Source organism: Lemur catta, chromosome 2 (assembly GCF_020740605.2).
Source record: "Lemur catta isolate mLemCat1 chromosome 2, mLemCat1.pri, whole genome shotgun sequence".
Taxonomy (NCBI): domain Eukaryota; kingdom Metazoa; phylum Chordata; class Mammalia; order Primates; family Lemuridae; genus Lemur; species Lemur catta.
This window is the reverse complement of record NC_059129.1, coordinates 7,049,474-7,069,019: the sequence shown is the minus strand read 5'-3', so window position 1 is coordinate 7,069,019 and position 19,546 is coordinate 7,049,474. Positions and strand designations below refer to the sequence as shown.

At 43.6% G+C, this 19,546-nt stretch overlaps 1 protein-coding gene across 2 annotated transcripts in view; it reads left to right on the top strand.

Moving 5' to 3' along the window:
* GRIN2A (glutamate ionotropic receptor NMDA type subunit 2A) overlaps positions 1-19,546 on the top strand; it is a 298,713-nt gene that overhangs the window by 147,951 nt on the left and 131,216 nt on the right. For both annotated transcript variants that reach the window (XM_045542563.1, XM_045542564.1), the window contains one exon: positions 8,415-9,007. In XM_045542563.1, the coding sequence (XP_045398519.1) occupies positions 8,415-9,007 (593 nt within the window). The remainder of the gene's footprint in view (positions 1-8,414; positions 9,008-19,546) is intronic.

Genomic DNA, 19,546 nt, shown 5'->3' with positions numbered 1-19,546 from the left:
GCCACTGTGCTCCAGCCCTAGTGACAGAGGGAGACCTTGTCTTAAAAAGAAAAATAAATTAAAAAAGAATGAAATCCTGCCATTTGTGACAATGTGGATGAGCCTAGAAGACATTATATTAAGTGAAATAAGCCAGACACAAAATGACAAATACTGCATGACCTCACTTCTATGTGGAATATAAAAAAGTTGAACTCATAGAAAGAGAGAATAGAATGGTATTTTCCAGGGGCTGGGGGTGGGGAAAAGGGAGAAATGGGACGCAGGGTACAAACTTGCAGTTATAAGTTCTGGAGACCTAATGTGTAATATTGTGACCTTAGTTAACAATGTGTACATGAAACTTGCCAAGATAGTAAATATTAAATATTCTCACCACACACACACACACACACACACACACACAGACACATACACGCAAAGGTAAGTATGTGAGGTGATGGATGTGTTAATTAGCTTGATTATGGTAATCATTTCACATGTATACATATATAAAAACATCACATGGTATATCTTGAACATAAACAATTTTTATTTGTCAGTTAAACCTCAATAAAGCTGAAAAAACAAATAAAGAAAAAAAGGATCTTATGCCTAGAAAACCCTGAGGACTCCTCCCAAAGACTCTTAGATTGGATAAATAAATTCAGCAAAGTCTCAGGTTATAAAATCAACATACAAAACCCCAAAAGCATTTTTATACACCAATAACGACCGAGTTGAGAACCAAGTCAAGAACTCAATCCCATTTACAATAGTTGCAAAAAATAAATAAAATAATACACCTAAGAATATATTTAACCAAAGAGGTGAAAGATCGCTACAAGAACTACAAATCACTGCTGAAAGAAATCGCAGATGTTACAAACGAATGTAAAAACATCCCATGCTTGTGGATTGGAAGAGTCAATATTGTTAAAATGGCCATGATGCCCAAAGCAATCTACAGGTTCAATGCAATTCCTGTCAAAATACCAATGTCATTTTTCATAGACTTAGGAAAAAAAAAATCCTAAAATTTGTGTGGAACCATAAAAAGAGCTCAAATAACCAAAGCAATCCTAAGCAAAAAGAACAAAACTGGAGGCTTCACATTACTTGACTTCAAATTATACCTCAGGGCTATAGTAACCAAACAGCACGGTTCTGGCATAGAAGCAGATACATAGATCAATGGAACAGAATAGAGAACCCAGAAATACACTTCATATTTGAAGAGAAGGAGGAGAGAGCAGGGACAGGAAGGGTTATGTTATTTTGAAAGAATGCTGGTGGATTTGCTCCTGAGAGAAGTAAAATCAGGGATAGAGTATAAATGATAAAATGGTGCAATGAGTGGCAGTTGCTTGAGTGGAATTCTGTGATTGTGAGTGATGGAGCTGACGTGTGCTTGGGAAATGATGGGCGGAGCAAAGACAAAGTCTTTCTTTGGTCTTCCTGCCAAGCACACATTTCTAGGTTTCCTAGGCTCACCCAGTCATCCAGCTGGTCCCATGTTCATGGAGTACCTGACCCTTCTCGGGTGCTGCAGTGGATGCAGAGCCCCTAAGGCTTGAGTTCAGGCGGCCATGGGGCTGGCGTGTGTGTCTACTTTGTTCTAAAGGTCATGCGAGCTGCTGGAGGGGGGCATGCTCCAATTTGAACTTTGGAAAGATAGTTCCAGCAGCAGCGTGCAGAGTGGGTAAGGGGAAGGGACAAGACCTGGGTAGGGGGCCCAGACAGGAAGTTCCCTCTACAGTTTGACCTGCCACGGATCTGAACATGAGCAGGAAGAGTAGGGAAAGGAAAAAGAAAGAAACCCATAGGGTGCCAAGGAGGGCATAGATGCCTCCAAGCTTGGATGGTGGTGAACGTGGGAAGAGACAGTTCCTCCTGTCCCAAGAGGAGCAACGTGGAGGGTAGAATGTCAATCATAAAATGGTCCAATGAGTGAGGGTTGCTTGGGGTGGAATTTCATGTTTGTGGGTGATGGATCTGATGTGCTTTTGGGAAATGGTCCCTGGGAATGATTTCCCCTCCCATCCTCAGGCTCCTCCATAAACCAGTTGCCAATGGCATGTGAGATCATTGACGTTTCCCATCTCTGGGGGATTTTCTCTTCTGATTGGGCAACTCGAGAGAGATTGAGTTTAGGTTATTCACATGCACATACACACACATATGTACGCACGGACACGCTTTCTGTTCTGCACACCTGGAAGCAGATTCTGGATTCAGATCACCTGGCTTTGAATCTTGCTCAGCCATGTCCTAGCTATATGAGTTTGGTCAATATACATTCTCTGAGCCTCAGTTTAAAAAAGTGTAATACAGGGTTGATAGTAAGACCTCCCACTATATGCTACATAGTGCTACGTATTGGATGTGCCCAATAAATATTAGCTGTGATGACCATGACGATGATGGTGAGGAAGGGGAGGAGGATGGATGTGATGATGATGGGTGATGATGATGCAGGAGGAGCGGGAGCAGGGGGGATGAAGGGGTAGACATTCTCCAGTGGGACAGATTCAGCTTATGTGCCTGGAGAATTCTGTTCATCTGAATCCTTGGGCATATCAGGCTTATTTGATACCTTTACTTTCCTACTCATCCATGGAAATGGAAATAAAATACGTGTAAAAGCTCGGTTGCTGCACTATGACTGTGAGAGTCACAGAAAGCACATCGGGGCTCACCAGGGCAGTCCTCCAGCAGGAGAAAGCAAACTCCCAAGGAGTCTGTCTTGATCTTTACTGGGGGGTTTCTGCATCATTGCCCTTGTTTGTGGGAGCCCACCCTGGTGGCAGCAGGAAGGTAAGTGGTGCCAATGGGTGCAGGGTCTCTCGTGCTTCCTGAGGGTAGAAGCTTCCTGCTCATCTGTCTCCTCACCCAGTATTTATCAGGCCCCTACTGTGGGTTAGACAGTCATACCAGGCTTTGAAGAGACTAAGTTGAACAACACCCACCCTACTTTGAGATGAGACAGAGAAAAACCAATAAATCAGCTTTGGAGTTCAGATACTCAGGTCACAGGAATTCCATTTCAGTCAGACGGACACAGGGCACAGACAGGGCTTATTTTTTTTTGTAACTGTCTGAGTGATTCTAATGTGCAGTCAGGAATGAGCCCCTGCTGTGTGCAAGGCAGCACTGGACACATCTCACAGTAACCGAGCCCTTGTCACCACAGAGCCAGGCGGTCTCAGGGACATCACTTAACTCTCTTCCTGTGTCATTATGAGAAACACCATTTATGAGGATTTTACCACTTGACTATCTCTTGGGTAGTCAGGATCAAACAGATGACAGGGGTTGGGTATGCTTTATAACCTTCGCAACTGTGTAAGTGAAATGGAAGTTGCTATTAGACTCTCTTGAACATCAAGCCATGGTATCCGTGGAGTCAGGCATCACCCTGGGGCCTCAGCAAGCTCTGGAACATTCTAGAACAGGATCTGATGCTCCAGACCTGATCAGATGAGACCTCAGTTCTGGGGAGACTGAAACACGGAGTCTGGAGCAGACACCCAGAGTCCCACACCCCCTGCCTCCCTCGCTCTGGGTTGGAAACAGTTTGTTCTGTGCTCTGCAGAGCAGGGAGCATGGGGAGGGAACGGCTTTTGCTCAGAACCCAAGTGGGTGTGTGAAATCTGTTCCTCTCCCCAGCTGCACACTCGGAGGAAGCCGAGTGCCAGAGGTTGTCGACACTGATCTGTAGCATCCGCAAACTACAGGCTGAGCCATGGCAGGAGGAGGTCAGTGTGGGAAAGGCGACCTCTACCATCCAGGCAGGGACGTTCAGAGGCTTGAAAGAAAGGGCCATTTGGCATAGTGGATGCCAGGCCCTGGGAGTGTGGCCAGATTCCCCATAACCTGCTGCCAGTCCATAAAATCACCCTAGAAAAACCCAACACTAAATGTGAGCCTCTTCAGGGCCTTGCTCTGTGATTATATTTTTCAAATAACTCCACATTTCTGCCCCTCCGAGGGGTATACGATGCCTTTGGTCCACAGGGGTTTGTGAAGTTGAAGTTTTAGATGCCAAGAGAGATGAAAGTGGTGCGAGGGTAACTGCATGAGGCCCAGGAAGGACATTAGTGACAGTTTCTCTCCAAGCACGGATTCATTAATCTACAGAAGCCAGTTCCTCCTCCTTGTCATGCATCCTCCTTGGGCTCAGAACAAGTGGGCTGATTTGCAGCGGCCAGTGGGGATGTGGAACCAGCATGTCAGTGGATCGGGAGGTGCCTTGGGTTTCTGGTGCTGTCCATGCAGTCTGCGGGACTGGGGACGTGGAAGGCAGCACTGGAACTGTGGGAGTTAGGCATGGGCAGATGGGCCGCTACCAGTGCGTCTCATGCTCCAGCAACTCTGTGGGCTGCTGGTCACTATTCCCATTTTATAGATGAAGAAACTCAGACCCAGAAATGTTAAGCATTTACCCAGAGTGAGATGGCCAGTTAGTGCAGAGCCAGGACTTGAACTCGGGTTTGGTAGACTCCAGAACCCATGATATTTCCTCTATAAAGCTTGACTGGTTCACATAAAGGGGTAGGCTAGGGAGTTTGAACTTAATGTGGTATACCTAGGGGAGCCATTGAGGACTATAGAGCAGGGGAGTGGCATGGTTCAAGTGATGCTTTAGGAATTTCAACCAGGCAGCTATGAACAGAGTGAGTGGTTCAGATGCTCCAAGTCCAGAGTGTGAATTACCGCTTTGAGAGAGTAGCATAGTCCCCTGATGTGGGATGCCAAGGGGGTATTTTTTCCCATGGGAAAAATAATAATCACTTATATTTGCTGCGCACTTGATATGCGATGGGTACTGCAGTGGATGCTTTGATGTAGGAGATCGTTTCATTCTTACAACTTGCTGAGGAAGTGCCATTATTGGCAACAGAAAAGTGCAGAGGTGGAAAGGTTGGGATCTTGAAGGTAGGCAAACCTGATTTACTACCTGTGTGACCCCAGAAAAGGCACTCTACCTCTGAGTCTGTTTTTTCATTTGTAAAATGGGCATAATACTAGTACCAACTTAGTAAGGTGGTTGAGGGTGGCATTAAATGAGATAATATCTGGAAGGTATCTGGAAAGTGTTGAGCAACATGATTCTCATAGAGTAAGTACTTCTGGCATGTTAACGATGATATTTATTAGCCCAGCCACATCCATTTTATAGATGAGAGAACTGAAGCTTGGGAAGGTTGAGTGGTTTTTCTTTTTTTCCTTTTTTTCCCCTCGAGGCCACATGATGAGAATTTAAGCCAATGAGAATTGCGAACTTCTAACCCTAGAAGTTACACTCGTCTCCATCCTGGGGAGTGGCTGTTAGATCAGAATAGAGAGTGATGGGGGAGAATCAGCTTGGGCTGAAGTGTTGCAAGACAGGGAATGGAGACAGCGCAGAGCGAGGGATTTTGCACATGCTCTTTCACAGATGGCCGGTGCTGAGCTGGCTCTGGGCCGATGAACTGCTGTTCCTATGATTAGCTTTCTCCGTCATGAAGTTCACCTCCTCTACATGTGGACAACCAGAGAAGACTGCATTTGCTTACGGCTCTGTGCACAAATCTCATGGATACACTGGTCATGTCTAGCTCAGAGCATCCAGAACAAGGATGTTGGGGGATCCCAAACTCCATCAACATCTCGCATGTTTGGCTTCCACCTCTCCAGTGACTACAAGGAAGGAGCATGTGTACGCGGGTCGTTTCATAGACCCTTTTTATTGGGTTCCAATTGTGTGCTTAGAGTGTGCACTGTTGAGAACCGTCTCTATTCTGCATGTACGCAGTGCAGGAAGAGGCTGTGCCTTGCCTTTTGCAGTCTGATGACCGGCTCCCTCAGAGGCATCATTTCTCCGTGGGAGTCATTACATTCCTGTTGTAATTACGTTTGGCACGTTTCAGTCCCATCCCAAGAGGCCCCTGACCGTGCGTGAAGTTGACGAATGTACCTGCCTTTAGACTTTTCTTCTGTGCTGTCTTCTATTGGTGGGTTCTTTATTGTTGTCTTTTTTGGTATTTAATGAGGTTTGATGGACACCTGCTGAGGTTTATAGGACTTCCATATTCTCCTCCTTATCCATAAAGGCCATGCTAAAATATATGTGGGGTGTTGGAGGCAGGAGTGGTTCTTTAGGGTAGGTAGGTGTAGGTGATGATGTTGAAAGTTGGGCTTTGTTTTGGACATGCTATTCAAGATCCACACAAAACACAAGCTCAGATACTGAATTCTCCCCCTATAACTTTCTTGTTTAAACCAAGGACATTCCTCGTGGGCTTCATTCACACATTCATTTGCTTATGCATTCCCTCCCTCATCATCCACTTTCGGGTATGACACGTGCCAAGTCTTCTGCCAGGTTCTGGGGACAGAAAGATGAGGACAGCAAAAATTTCTGCCCTTGAGGAGCTCACAATCTTGTTGAGATGTGATTTAAAACGATTCATCAATTCAAGAGTATTGGACTTCTCCAAAAGCTACTATAGGGAAAAAGATAATTATCCAAAGTCTTTAAATCTGTTACCCGCTTTAATTGATTTAATTAGGTAAAATTCATAGAACTGTAATGTTGGATGGGGCCCAAAAGGCATTAATTCCTGTTTCTTCTCTATGCCTTCAGGCCACGGTTTGCTTAAATTATCCCCTAAACCCATGCATTTCAGAAAAGAGCAGTATTTCGGAGAACCGTAGCTTTTGGCCCATTCTGATAAAACTTTCAGTGAGCACCCACAGGAAAAATGATGCAGACTGGTTGAAAGAGTTGATGTGCACAGCTACAAGGTATTGTTCTGAAAGACATGAATAGAATCATCCACCCTTCTCACACACACACACACACACACACACACACACACACAATGGAATATTCATAAGCTGTACTATTGAGCTTGTGTTAGATACACATGGTAAATACAGAATGCAAAATAAAAGCATGGCTATAATATAATAAGGACCCTTTGAGAATTCTTTCAGTTCCCAGAAAAAAGTATATCTCAGCATTTGTCAAATCCTGTTTTGCTGCAACACAGAGGCTTACATTCTGTTTAGTTGGCATTTTTGCACCATGCCAGCCAGTCAATAACATGGTTTAAGCATCTGCTCTACGCAGATCTTCAATGATCCCAAGAAGGCTGTGGTTGAATCTCTAAGAGGTTGGATGTGGAGGTACAGAACTGGGGTCAGATGCTCGCTGCTATGTGATCATTTGGAGCCTCATTTTCCCCCCAACTTCATAGGATCATTGTGGGGATTTGATGAGTTCCGGGGGTGTGAAGGTGGTTTGCTGGTTGTATGACCATATGCATCACCTGCCTTTTCTTAGTGGAATTTTCTTCTCATGATCATAGATTAGTGGAGATGTTAGGACCAATTATGCCCTTGAACCTAACGTTTATTACCATGTCACTTTCCAGTATGATAACATTCAGTGGCTTCCCCTGATGCTCAGGACAGAGTCTAAGCCTCTGGATATGGCTTCTGAGGCCCTACAAGGTGGGGCTTCTGCCAAGCTTTTCAACATCATTTTATCCTTCCTACTTTGTGAGCCATAATGCGTTCTTCTGTGGTTTTTGAAATAGCCAGAATGTATCCCTAGAACTCCCTCTGATTGTAATGTCCACTCATTTCTCCTCTTCCTCACCTGGGTACTCCTTCAACATCCCAAATGCCTCTCTCTCAGTCCGCAGTTCATGGAAGTTTCTTTTCCTCAAGTTCCCATCAGATCTATGAAGGTAGAGACCATGTCTGTGTCTGTCTCTTAAATCATTATTTCCCCAAGATCTAAAATGGTGTTGGCACCTGGTAAGGGGGTCAACAAGTATTTTCTGATTGAACAGATAGATGGTCACACAGTAGGTGTTATCCTCTGTATCACATGGGAGTCTTTGGTTCATGGGACAGAAACTACTCAAATTGACTTATGTGAACATGGGAACCTGTTGGCTCATATAACCAAGAGGTCCAGGGTCAATGGCTTCAGGTACGGCAGACTCCAGGGGCTCCCAATATGTCAGAAATCTGTCTCTCTTTGCTGATGCTGTTTTGTCTCTATGGCTTCATTTTCCAGTTATGAGTCTGGGGGCCAGATAGAATTTGTTCTTTAGGAACCATATGGACTCAAAGGAGGGAGGAGTGGGATGAACAAGAGGAGAATGAGGATAGATGATGGGCAAGCAGTAACAACAGACGTCCTTCCCTGTATCTGGCTGTGGGCTCTTGAGTACAGGGGCTTCTCCCATCTCTGTATTTCTAGTGTCTATTCCAGAGTGGCACAAAGTAGGTGCTCAGGAATGTTTGCAAAGGGATAGATGTTTGATTTATTTTCCCTTACTTCTATGGAGCTTGTTTAAACCCATAAAGACATAGAGTTACATATAAACTGCCTTCTGACTCATCCTCTGTTTTGCTTTCTTTTTACCTGTTGGCAGGATCCGACGTCTACCTTCTTCCAGTTTGGAGCGTCCATCCAGCAACAAGCCACGGTCATGCTGAAGATCATGCAGGATTATGACTGGCATGTCTTCTCCCTGGTGACCACCATCTTCCCTGGCTACAGGGAATTCATCAGCTTCATCAAGACCACAGTGGACAACAGCTTTGTGGGCTGGGACATGCAGAACGTGATCACCCTGGACACGTCCTTTGAGGATGCAAAGACGCAAGTCCAGCTGAAGAAGATCCACTCTTCTGTCATCTTGCTGTACTGTTCCAAAGACGAGGCTGTCCTCATCCTGAGCGAGGCCCGCTCCCTCGGCCTCACCGGGTATGATTTCTTTTGGATCATCCCCAGCTTGGTCTCTGGGAACACGGAGCTCATCCCCAAAGAGTTTCCATCAGGACTCATTTCAGTCTCCTATGATGACTGGGACTACACCCTGGAGGCCAGAGTGAGGGACGGGATTGGCATTCTCACCACTGCCGCGTCTTCCATGTTGGAGAAGTTCTCCTACATCCCCGAGGCCAAGGCCAGCTGCTACGGGCAAGCGGAGAAGCCAGAGGTCCCCATCCACACTTTGCACCAGTAAGAAAGGGCTGTTTATTTGTCTCCCAAAGTGGGATCAGAGTTTTGTTGTTGTCTTTTTGTTTACATACTCCTTGATGAAAAATACTCACTGAAAATGCAGAATGTTGTGTGTGTATTTAGGGGATTTTTATTTTGTTCTCCCCTTTCTGCACCGCCTTTGCTCATAAGATAAGTAGCATCATACTTTAACTATTTTCTGCAACTTGCTTTTTTTTTTTTAACTGAACAATATCTCTTGGAGACTTATACTTGGGATCTATCATATATCTGTCTATAGCTACATCTTAAGTATATTTACATGCTTTATAACTCACAAAGATTTGGACAAGTCTAACTCCAGAGCCTACATCACATTCCTCGATATGGATTTGCCATGATTTATTTATTCTATCTGCATAATCATAGAAATTTAGGGTAGTTTTTTTTTTTTTTCTTCAGATTTTTTCCCATTAGCAGCTAAACTGCAATGATAATCACTTTCTTTGTCTCTTTGTGCACATGTGCAAGTGTTTTGCTAGGGCTGATTCTAAGAAGTGAGATTTGGGGTCATAAGGAATGTGTATTTTAAAGTTTAAACATCTCTTGCCAAATTGTCCTACAAAGTAACAGTCCCAATTTACCTTCACACCAACAGTTCGTGAAATCACCCGATTTCCCACATCCTTATCGACACGTTACGCTTTGGGAAGACTGCCCACACTGGTACTCATGGTTTATGCTTGACTTTGTATCTGGATTTCTTCCCTTCTTGTATCCTATGTGTTTTTGTAGGTCATTGGAAACCATGGCAAACGTCACTCTTAGAGCTGCATTATATTCCATCATATGGGTGTATCGTAATTTATTTAACTATCCAATCTTGGTTGAATTTTATGTTTCTGAGAAGTGTCATTGCTCTTTCTGGGAGTCATTATGGCTCAGCTGTTGAGATTTAGAATTATCACTCCTACACCCATTTTGCATGTTTTTTTTTTTTTTTTGTCTGATAGTCACTGATTTAACCCATGCTTCATTCTTCAGATAATGAGCAATGTAGTACTGTGATGAAGGGACTAGATTCTGGAGTTAGACTTGTCCGGGTTCAAATCTTCTCTCGTCCACTTTCTATATGACTTGGACAATCATATTACTTTTCTGGGTGCCAGGTGTTCATTGCAAAGTGGTGAAAATGGCACCTCCTTTGTAGGCAAAGATTCTCAAACTTCTGCATGCATTGGGATCTCTGGGAAGGCTTGTTAAAACACAGATTGCTGGGCTCCACGCTCAGAGTTTCTAATGTAGTTGTTGATCTGGGGTGGGCCTCAAGAATTTGCAATTCTAACGAGTTCATGGGTGATATTGATGTTGCTGGTCTGGGGGCCATGCTTTGAGAACCAATGTTCTAGGGGTTTTCGTGAGTGTTAAACGAGGCGATGCGTGCAAAGTGCTAGTCGGCACAGTGCCTACCACCTGGTAATCATTTAATAACGTTCAGAGTGACTAGTCAAGTTTTTGGTCATCAGAAATTGCAGTCAGCAGATCATATTGGTTTACTGCCAGCAGAATACTATATCACTCTAAAATGTCTCTGGAAGGTTTTAGGACTTTGACTCTGCTACAGTTCAGAGGTTATATTGGAACTGGGGCCATGTGTGTTTGTGTGTGTGTGTGTGTGTGTGTGTGTGTGTGTGAGTGTGTGTACAAGCATGTGTGACGGCGTGGACAGAGTATACTTCTTTACAATTAACATACACCTGAAAAACAAACTCTTGAATTAAACAATCATGCTCCTTTGACATTTTCCTTTCCCCTCTTTAGTGATCCTGTGTCTATGCTGCCACTTTCAGCATTTTAAATAATTGTCCGAATACCAGGAAGGAACTCAGATAAATCAGGAGGAGACAGGCGAGGCTCTTACAAAGGCAGGATGGCTGCCAGCCCAAAGACAAGCGCTGGGATAATGAATGCTGACTCCCCATAGTAAGATGTGCCCTGCAGCTGGGATATTCAGAAATGTATAATTTTGATGGAAACATAACTCAATTTTAGGGCAATTGAAACATAATATGTACAGGAAAAGGAATTCGAGAGGGATGATTGGCAAGACATGTAGATTCCTTTCTGGTGACCACCCCAGATTCCATTCTTTAAAAAAAAAAAAAAAAATACTGCTGCCGTGAAATGCTGTGATGCTATTCCCAGAAGTTATGCCTTTAAATGCAGCAATTTGGTAAATGATATTTCAGCCCCAGAGAAGCCCTGCATCAAGTGTGGTAAATCATCACACACTTCTTGATGTTTAATGAAACATCTCTCAGTTCGTGGAGGGCTGGCAGTGCTCACTCTGCATGTGAGGTTGGATATGGCACAGGCAGCGTCTCCTTGCCACACTTGCCCGCCACTACCATGTTTCTTACACCCACCCCAGGCAAGAGTGGACGGCTGCCAGGCTGCCCTTGACTGGGGTGAGAGAAAGCCCAAAGAAGGCAGTGAAAAAAATAAAAACACCAAATCAAATAGCATTAAGGGCACTGTATTTTTCTATCCTCCACCCATCACTCCCTCCACCCAACAGCCCCTGTGCTAGCCCCGGGAATACTTAGATGAGTTAAGATATAACTTCTCTCCTTTAAGACCTCACAGTCTGATGAAGATGGGGGAAATTTGTCTGAAGACAACCTCAGGTAATAAGAATTATTTTTTTTAATACTGAAAAAAAAGAATAGTACAGAAAAATCCAGACTATGATAAAATACACAACCCCATAGTCACCACAGAGAACAAAGGTTAAAATGTTGAAGGTTAATGTTTGTTTCAACATTTTAAAAGAAATAAAAAAGTAATGATACTGTAGAAGTCCTGACTATTCCTCTTCCCGGTCCCATTTTTCTCTCCTCCTCTCCATGAGAGGGAAGGACAATGTGATGAATTTGGTATGTATCCAAATCCACGCACATGTTTTTGTACTTTCAATACAGTTGTATATGCCACTGTACTCCCGATACATAGTTCTTTTTTTAGTGTACACAAATAGTTTCTAGAATTTCCTTTACTTCAACCTTATGTGTTCAAGATCTCTCTATGAAGACAATGTAATTCCAGCATAGTCATCTTAATTGTTGTTAGGTATTCTGTTGTATAAGCGTTCCATTTTTTTTTCCTAAAAGTTATTCCCGTTTGATGGACACTTAGGTTGTTGGCAGTAAGGAACCTTCAGTCTGGATAGCTGAAGACAGAGAACAGATATATCTGTAGCCTGAGTTGGACCCATCAGCTTGTTCAGTGGAACCCTAGTTAGAGGTTCCTCACTTTAAGCTTAAAAAAATTACATTTTCAGCTGGGTAAAAAGTCTTTCTTTGCAAAGTGTCTGGTGAACAAATATAATTCTCATTCTTTCCCTGATGTAGTATGGAGGGTGCAAATAGCTTCAGAAGAAGTTCCGATGAATTCATTCCTGATGGTCTCATGGTGAGTTACTGTGGGGATCTGGGGTCCAGCTTTGACCAGTTGAGAACAGCATCTTGGGCCAGCTAGACATGTTATTTGGTCGTCCTCACCGACTTACTCATAATCTCATGCAAAGAGCTTGTGCAGTTAGGACATTGTAACCATGGCTTATTGCTCATGAGGCTGGTGTGGTACAAGGGGCTGCTTTGGGAGGGATGGCATGTCCCTGACCTTACCGTTGACCTGTTTCTGCCCATGGGATTTCAGGAGAAAAAAAAAGTAAGGGAAAGGAGGAATTTTTTTTTAATGTTTAATATTCCTGATTTTACAGAAGACACTTTGAAAAGAGCAGTCAGCATTTTCCAAAGTTCAAAAATAGCTCAGCCATGTTATATAACCTCCTCCTCGCTACTGCAAAGTTATTAAACATCTGTTCCTTCACCAAGCACGGAGCATGTCACTGGTAACTCCCAGAATTGTGACGGTAAACCATTACCTGTTTTGCTGTGTGGAGCCCAGGCTGGTCTGTCCAGTTTGTTATTGGCTAGGACCCCCAGGAGGCAGTGTGGCATCACGGTTAAGAGCATGGACACTGGTGCCAGGCTGCCTGGGTTCGAATCCCTGATCTGCACTTTCCTAGACCTAACACTTTGGGTGAGTCACTTAATTCCTCCAAGTCTGCTCTCTCAGGTGTAATGCGGAGATAAGAAAAACATTCGCCTTTTATACCACTGCCTGGCACATGGAAAAGCAGTCTAAAGATGGTTACTACTATTGATGAAACTTATAGATGTAAAATCCTGAGTGAAACAAGTGTGTCTGCATGCCAAAGCCCGTGATAATAGCATTCATTCATTCAAAAAATGTATTTCGTGCCTTATATATGCTGGGTACAAATTATCCATAGGTGGTGAGACGCAGAAAGACCACCCTGTAAATACTGGGTAGGGCAGGGTTGTCGTTCATCTGTTATTTGCTCTGAGGTTTGGGGACCCATGGAATATTCCATAGTAGAGGCCCAGCCTCCCAATTGGAGGTATAAGAGGAAGGGAAATGTCCTTATGGTGAAGCATAGCACCTAAGAAGAGTTAAATCTGGAGGACTCAACGTTCTATGAATATTTTCCAAGCTTCTTTTTAGTAGCTTTTATCCTTTCTTCTGGTGCTTAAAGCTCTAACTGTTAAAGCCTCTGTTGGTTCTTGGTTCGAGCATGTAGACCCAGATGAAGTTCATAACACATTTTAGAACTGTGGTTTTGTGAGAAGCAGAACATTAAATTTGTGCTGTGAGTGATATGTGTTAGTGTGTGTACATGTGCATTTGTGTGCACGCATCTGTGTGTACATGTATGTGCACATGTGTTTGTGTAGGCACACATGCTTGTCTATGTGCATGTGTGTGTGCGTGTTTCCTCTTCTGCCTTAGAGGGAGCACATTTTATACTAATGGAAGAGGAAGTCAAAGAAGAGAGAAGGTTAATATTTTTCAGACCCAAACCCTCTTGCCAAACGATTACCATGGTAGGAATATGGCCAGTGGGAAGGCGGCATGTGGCACAGAGAAAAGTTCATGGGCTGGGTAGTATGACAGACTTTACTATGAATTTCCTACATACTTATCATGTGTAAATTACTAACCACTCTGAACCCAGGATTTTTTTCTAAAGTGTGTATGTGAGAGCAAGATAGCCATCTCTTCTTCTTCTTCTTCTTTCTTCTTTCTTCTTGCTTTCTTCTTTCTTCTTTCTCCTTCTTCTTTCTCCTTCTTCCTTCTCCTTCTTCTTTCATCTTCGTCTTCGTCTTCGTCTTCTTCATCTTCTTTGTCTTCTGTCTTCGTCTTCTTCGTCGTCTTCTTCTTCTTCTTTTTTTTTTTTTTGAGACAGAGTCTGACTCTGTTGCCCAGGCTAGAGTGCCGTGGCATCAGCCTAACTCACAGCAACCTCAAACTCCTGGACTTAAGTGATCCTCCTTCCTCAGCCTCCTGAGTAGCCGGGACTATGGCTGTGTGCCATTATGCCCACCTAATTTTTTTTTTCTATTCTTAGTTGCCCAGCTAATTTCTTTCTAATTTTAGTAGTTATGGGGTCTCGCTCTTGCTCAGGCTGCTCTTGAACTCCTGACCTCAAGAGATCCTCCTGCCTCGGCCTCCCAGAGTGCTAGGATTACAGGTGTGAGCCACGGCCAGCCGGCCAGCCATCCCTTCTTATTGTAGCAGAATTAAATGAAAGTATACATGTAAAACATCTAGCATCGTGCCTGGCATGTAGTAGGCATGTCACAAATAACTTTCAAGTCCTTATCATCACCTTATTATTGTTATTATCATTATCATCATTATTATAACTTTATACTTTTTATACTGTATGCTATACACAAGATAGGCAAGTGAGAAGTGGAAGTGTATTGTAATTTTATTTTTCAACTACTGAATTATCACTGCATGTTCTTTGTCTCCCGTTTTAGTTAAGGCAGTAGGACATGGAGAAGTTACCACATGAAAGTCAAACCAAAGTGTTCACATAGATCTATAGCACAAATGAATGGGCAAAAACCATCTTTCCTGGTGGAGTTATGAATTAATATTAAAGGGAAGTTATTTGGCCTTCATTGATAATATATGGCTTGACCATTTATGTGTTTTCCATTAACTTCTTTTATTTATGAAGTCAGGCTTTTGCTTTATGAAGCAACAACATTATAAAAATGATTACCTGGACAGAAAGGGAATTTGGAAGGAACATGGATATGGGAGAAACGGTTTAACTCATGTCCACGTTACATTGGTACTTCTTTCTGTCTTCTAAAATAACCACAGGAGAAGTTCCTGGTTTAATGACCCATTAAGAGATTGTACTAAACCTCATTGGCATATTTTTATTTGATAATCAGAATTATCGCTGTTGAGGTTTTTTTTTTTTTCATGCCTATAACAGAGCCTGCTCTGTTAATTCTCTGAGCTTGACCAGAGTTAAAACTTCCCTGGGTGAATGTGATAACTCTTTGCAAATATTTATCTGTGGGATCACCATATGCTCAACAAACATTTCTGGCAGTAACATCAGGCACCCCAGAGACCAAGCTATCCTGCGAGCCTGTGTGGTACATCTGACTGGGACTCTGGACTCAGGAATGGGGAAAGGCTGAACCTCAGAGTAAATCAGTAAGAGACGTGTAGCGAGAGAATCCAGAGGCATGTGCCAGCCTGGGAACACAAAGCACATTCCCCAAGCCTATGTGACTTTGTGCGACGTGGATTTAAACAGTGCTGTGTTCAAACCCTCTTATTATCTGGGTTATTCTGGGCAAGTTGCATAACTTCTTTGAGCCTCCATTTCCTTGATGGTAAACAGAGACAATTCCAACTATAGGGGAATGATGAGGACACTTAGATGCACGTAATATACTTAGCCAAGCATCCAGGATACAGTCGGCACTCTGCAGATGTTAATTCCCCTCCTTCCCTGGAGATGCACCGGCCTCCTCGTGTGTCCTGAGGGAACCGTGCGAGGTGGGCTGAGCTCGCTGGGTGTTCAGGCTGAGCGCTAAGTTAGCAGCCTCTCTTCAGCATCCTCTGTGTTTGTGGCATCTCTCCTGGAACACGGCCCTCCCTTTATTGGCTGGGAGTCAAAAGAACCGTATGCCAACCCTGCAATGCAAGTCAATCATTTCCAATTGGCACCCAGTGAATAGCTCGACAAATGGTAGAAACCTGATGCTGGCAACTTGGAAGGACCAGGAGTTGGCCGTGCCTTTACCTTGAGGGAAAGGTGGTTTGGGTTGTTTTGAGGTCACGCAGAAAGCACCAATATTGTGCAAATTTGCCTTAAACCAGATGTACGTCTTTGGATTTTGGAACCAGCATGCCTAACAAAAAGACGCACTGATCTGTTTCTTCCAGGGCTGAATACTGGAGAAGTTTTCATTCTGAAACCTGGCAATTTGGTGATATATACTAATTATTTGCTATAACTCTCTTCTGTGAAAAGATAAAGCAAATGAAAGCACCATCTTTATTACTCTGTATATTGCAGTGGGAGGTCTCAGTGTGTAAGCGCAGGGGACAGTTGGGAGACTGTGGCATAATTCTGGCAGAGAGAAGGCAGTGACTTGGATTAAAGCAATGGCTGTGGCTTCAAGAAGTGGGCTGGATCAATGCATAGTTTGGGTATAAAATGAACAAGACCTGCTGGATGAATATGAGGTGACACAAGAGATACAATAAACAATAGTTTTCCACTTGTACAGCTGAATAGATGGTGAAGCCTTTTACTAAACAGAGGAAACCAGGGAAGAAGAGCTGGGGGACAAGGAGGCAGGAGCAACACCAAATTTCAGACGTGTTAAATGGGACATACTTTTAAGGTATCCACGTGGGGCTCTCAAGCAGGCAGTTGGAAAGGACAGTGCGAGCTCAGACTGGAAATACAATGCACAGGCTTTGAGCTTATCGATGGTAGCGAAAGCCCCAAGATTTGGCAAGATCACGGAGGGGAGAAGGAAGACTCAGAAGGGGCTGGACTCAAACCACGAGGAACTTTAACCATAATTAGTAAAAAATCCCTCAAAGGGAAGGACGATACTGGAGAGAAAGAGTTGGGCTGTGAAATCCAGCCTTTCCTCACATGGAGACTCTCAATATTTTTATTTTGTTTGAAGCCTGGTGGGCATTGGTACAGTATCTGCTCCGTGCTAGACATCGTAATAGGTACCATAAACCTTCCAAAGATGTATAACCCATGGCCATGGCTAATCTATCTGGGTTTAGCCAGTGCAACCTACTAAAGTTAATCATATCAGGAGGTTTATTTAATCAATACATTGAGACAGTAAAATCGATTACGTGATGAACTGCCAGGCAAATCATCCCAGCCATGGATCCTTTGAGTCATAGGAAACCAGCACTGGGCTGGGCTTGAGTCACCGCAACGACGGGGAGCTAAGCTTTGGGTCTGGATGGATGAGGAGGTGGTAGTTTAGGCTGGGGAAAAACCTCTGCCTTTGTTGCATTCTGGATGTGATTTGGGAAACATCTGATGTCATACAAAATGACAAAGTTAAAAATCCTTTCTACCAAAAAAGAGGAGCATGTGGCAGAGCATGAAGAGGCAGGTGCTCAGGGCTGATTTACGTACACGCTGTACTGGGTTTGCTTTCCCAAAGAGTATCTTCCTATGCACCTCCCTCTATGTGGGACAGAAGCCCTCCTTGTCATCTCTCCCAGGTGGGAGCTAGGGAGCCAGCACAGGTCTCTCCACCCGTTCTCTGCCTTTCTCTCCTTGCTTCTCTGCTCTGCCCTTCTCTTGCTTCCATGTGGATGCTGCCTGCCTGCAGGTGTGACCGAGCCCCCGTCCAGATTCCTGGTGCCGCAAAGCCTGGCGCGGATCCCAGAAACGGAGGCGTCGCTGTCCAGCTTGGTGGGGCTAGCTGTGTTCTGCGTGGGCGTGGGAGGCCAGCCATGTTTTTACACGGGCCGCAAAGTTTGGTGAATGAACTGGCAGATCTGCCGATGTCTGGTGTGCTGTTGTCCAAATCCCACAGCCGGTTTCCTGAGGATTTGCTTCATTTGGTGAAGTCCTGGCCAAACACAACGAATCAACACATACCGCTCGGTTCTCACCTGATAGAGAATAGCTCTCCTGGGACATGTGCTCATTTTCTTTTCATTTCCATCACTCTTAATAAAGGAAGTTTAAAAATTTTTAATTTAATTAATGCATCATTTTGTGTGAGGGGTTAGGAGGAAACTTCAAGTTTCATAGGTTATAGTATGTAAGTATATATATTCTAAAATGCGATGTATTGAAAATGTGAAAGTACTCTAATGTATTGACTGCCTCCTGTGTGCCAGTCAGTTTGAATATATTACCTTTAATCCTTAGGTGTGAATTAGGATGTTTTTATGGCAGGCAACAGTCAACTTAATTCAAAGTTAAGTCCTTGAATTATTTCACGTAACAGAAATTCCAAAAGTAGTTTGGACTTCAGATGCAGTGCGATCAAGATTCTATTGATTTTCCCTGTGATCATGTGACTCCACTCTTTGGGGAGTGTGATCTTTTTTCTCGTTTTTCTTTTTATTCTTATTTCAGCATATTGTGGGGGTACAAAAGTTTAGGTTACGTATATTGCCCTTGGCCCCCCACCCCCCCGAGTCAGAGCTTCAAACGTGTCCATCCCCTAGACAGTACACATCGCACTCATTATGTATGTATACACCCATCCCCTCCCCCACCCACATCTGCCCCACACTTGATCAATGTTATTCTTAAATGTGCTCTTAGGTGATGATCAGTGAAACCAATTTGATGGTGAGTACATGTGGTGCTTATTTTTCCATTCTTGCGATACTTCACTTAGTAGAATGGGTTCCGACTCTTTCCAGGAAAATACAAGAGGTGCTATATGACCATTGTTTCTTATAGCTGAGTAGTACTCCATGGTATACATATATCACATTTTATTAATCCACTCATGTATTGATGGGCACTTGGGTTGTTTCCACATCTTTGCAATCATGAATTGTGCTGCTACAAACATTTGAGTGCAGGTGTCTTTTTTATAGAATGTCTTTTTTTCCTCCGGGTAAGTACCATCATCGCCATTATCCAAGGAGAGTTCCCATCTATCAGACAGATTAGTTTGTATGTATTCTTTTAAAGCTTGAAGAAAATATTCTCTCTGGTGGGAGGTGGGATGTGTATCCAGCTTTTCTGCAGCATCATGAAATTTGTCAAATGAACAGCATTTATTAAATTTTCAGAATTCATTACATGAAAAAGACCCTTTATCCAAGTTATCCCTTGGCAGAAATCCAGGCCTCTTCGGGAAACTGTTCTGCACTCGGGCATGAGGTACATCTTCTGTTAACCAAGTTAATGGGCATTTGGCCCTTTGCTTAATTAGTTGTTGCTCAAGAAGGTCAGGAATTGATGTCCACACAGAGGTTTGTAGGTCTGAGGACATGAAGAATGTGTTTCCTGACAAAAATAATGGAAAACTGGGTCCAGATGGGTGTGGGTGTAATTCTCAGGCAAGCCATATTCCCTGCACTCATCAGAGTTTTTGTGTGATGGTGGAAATATTACCCAAACTAAGAGTTAGAACATGGGGT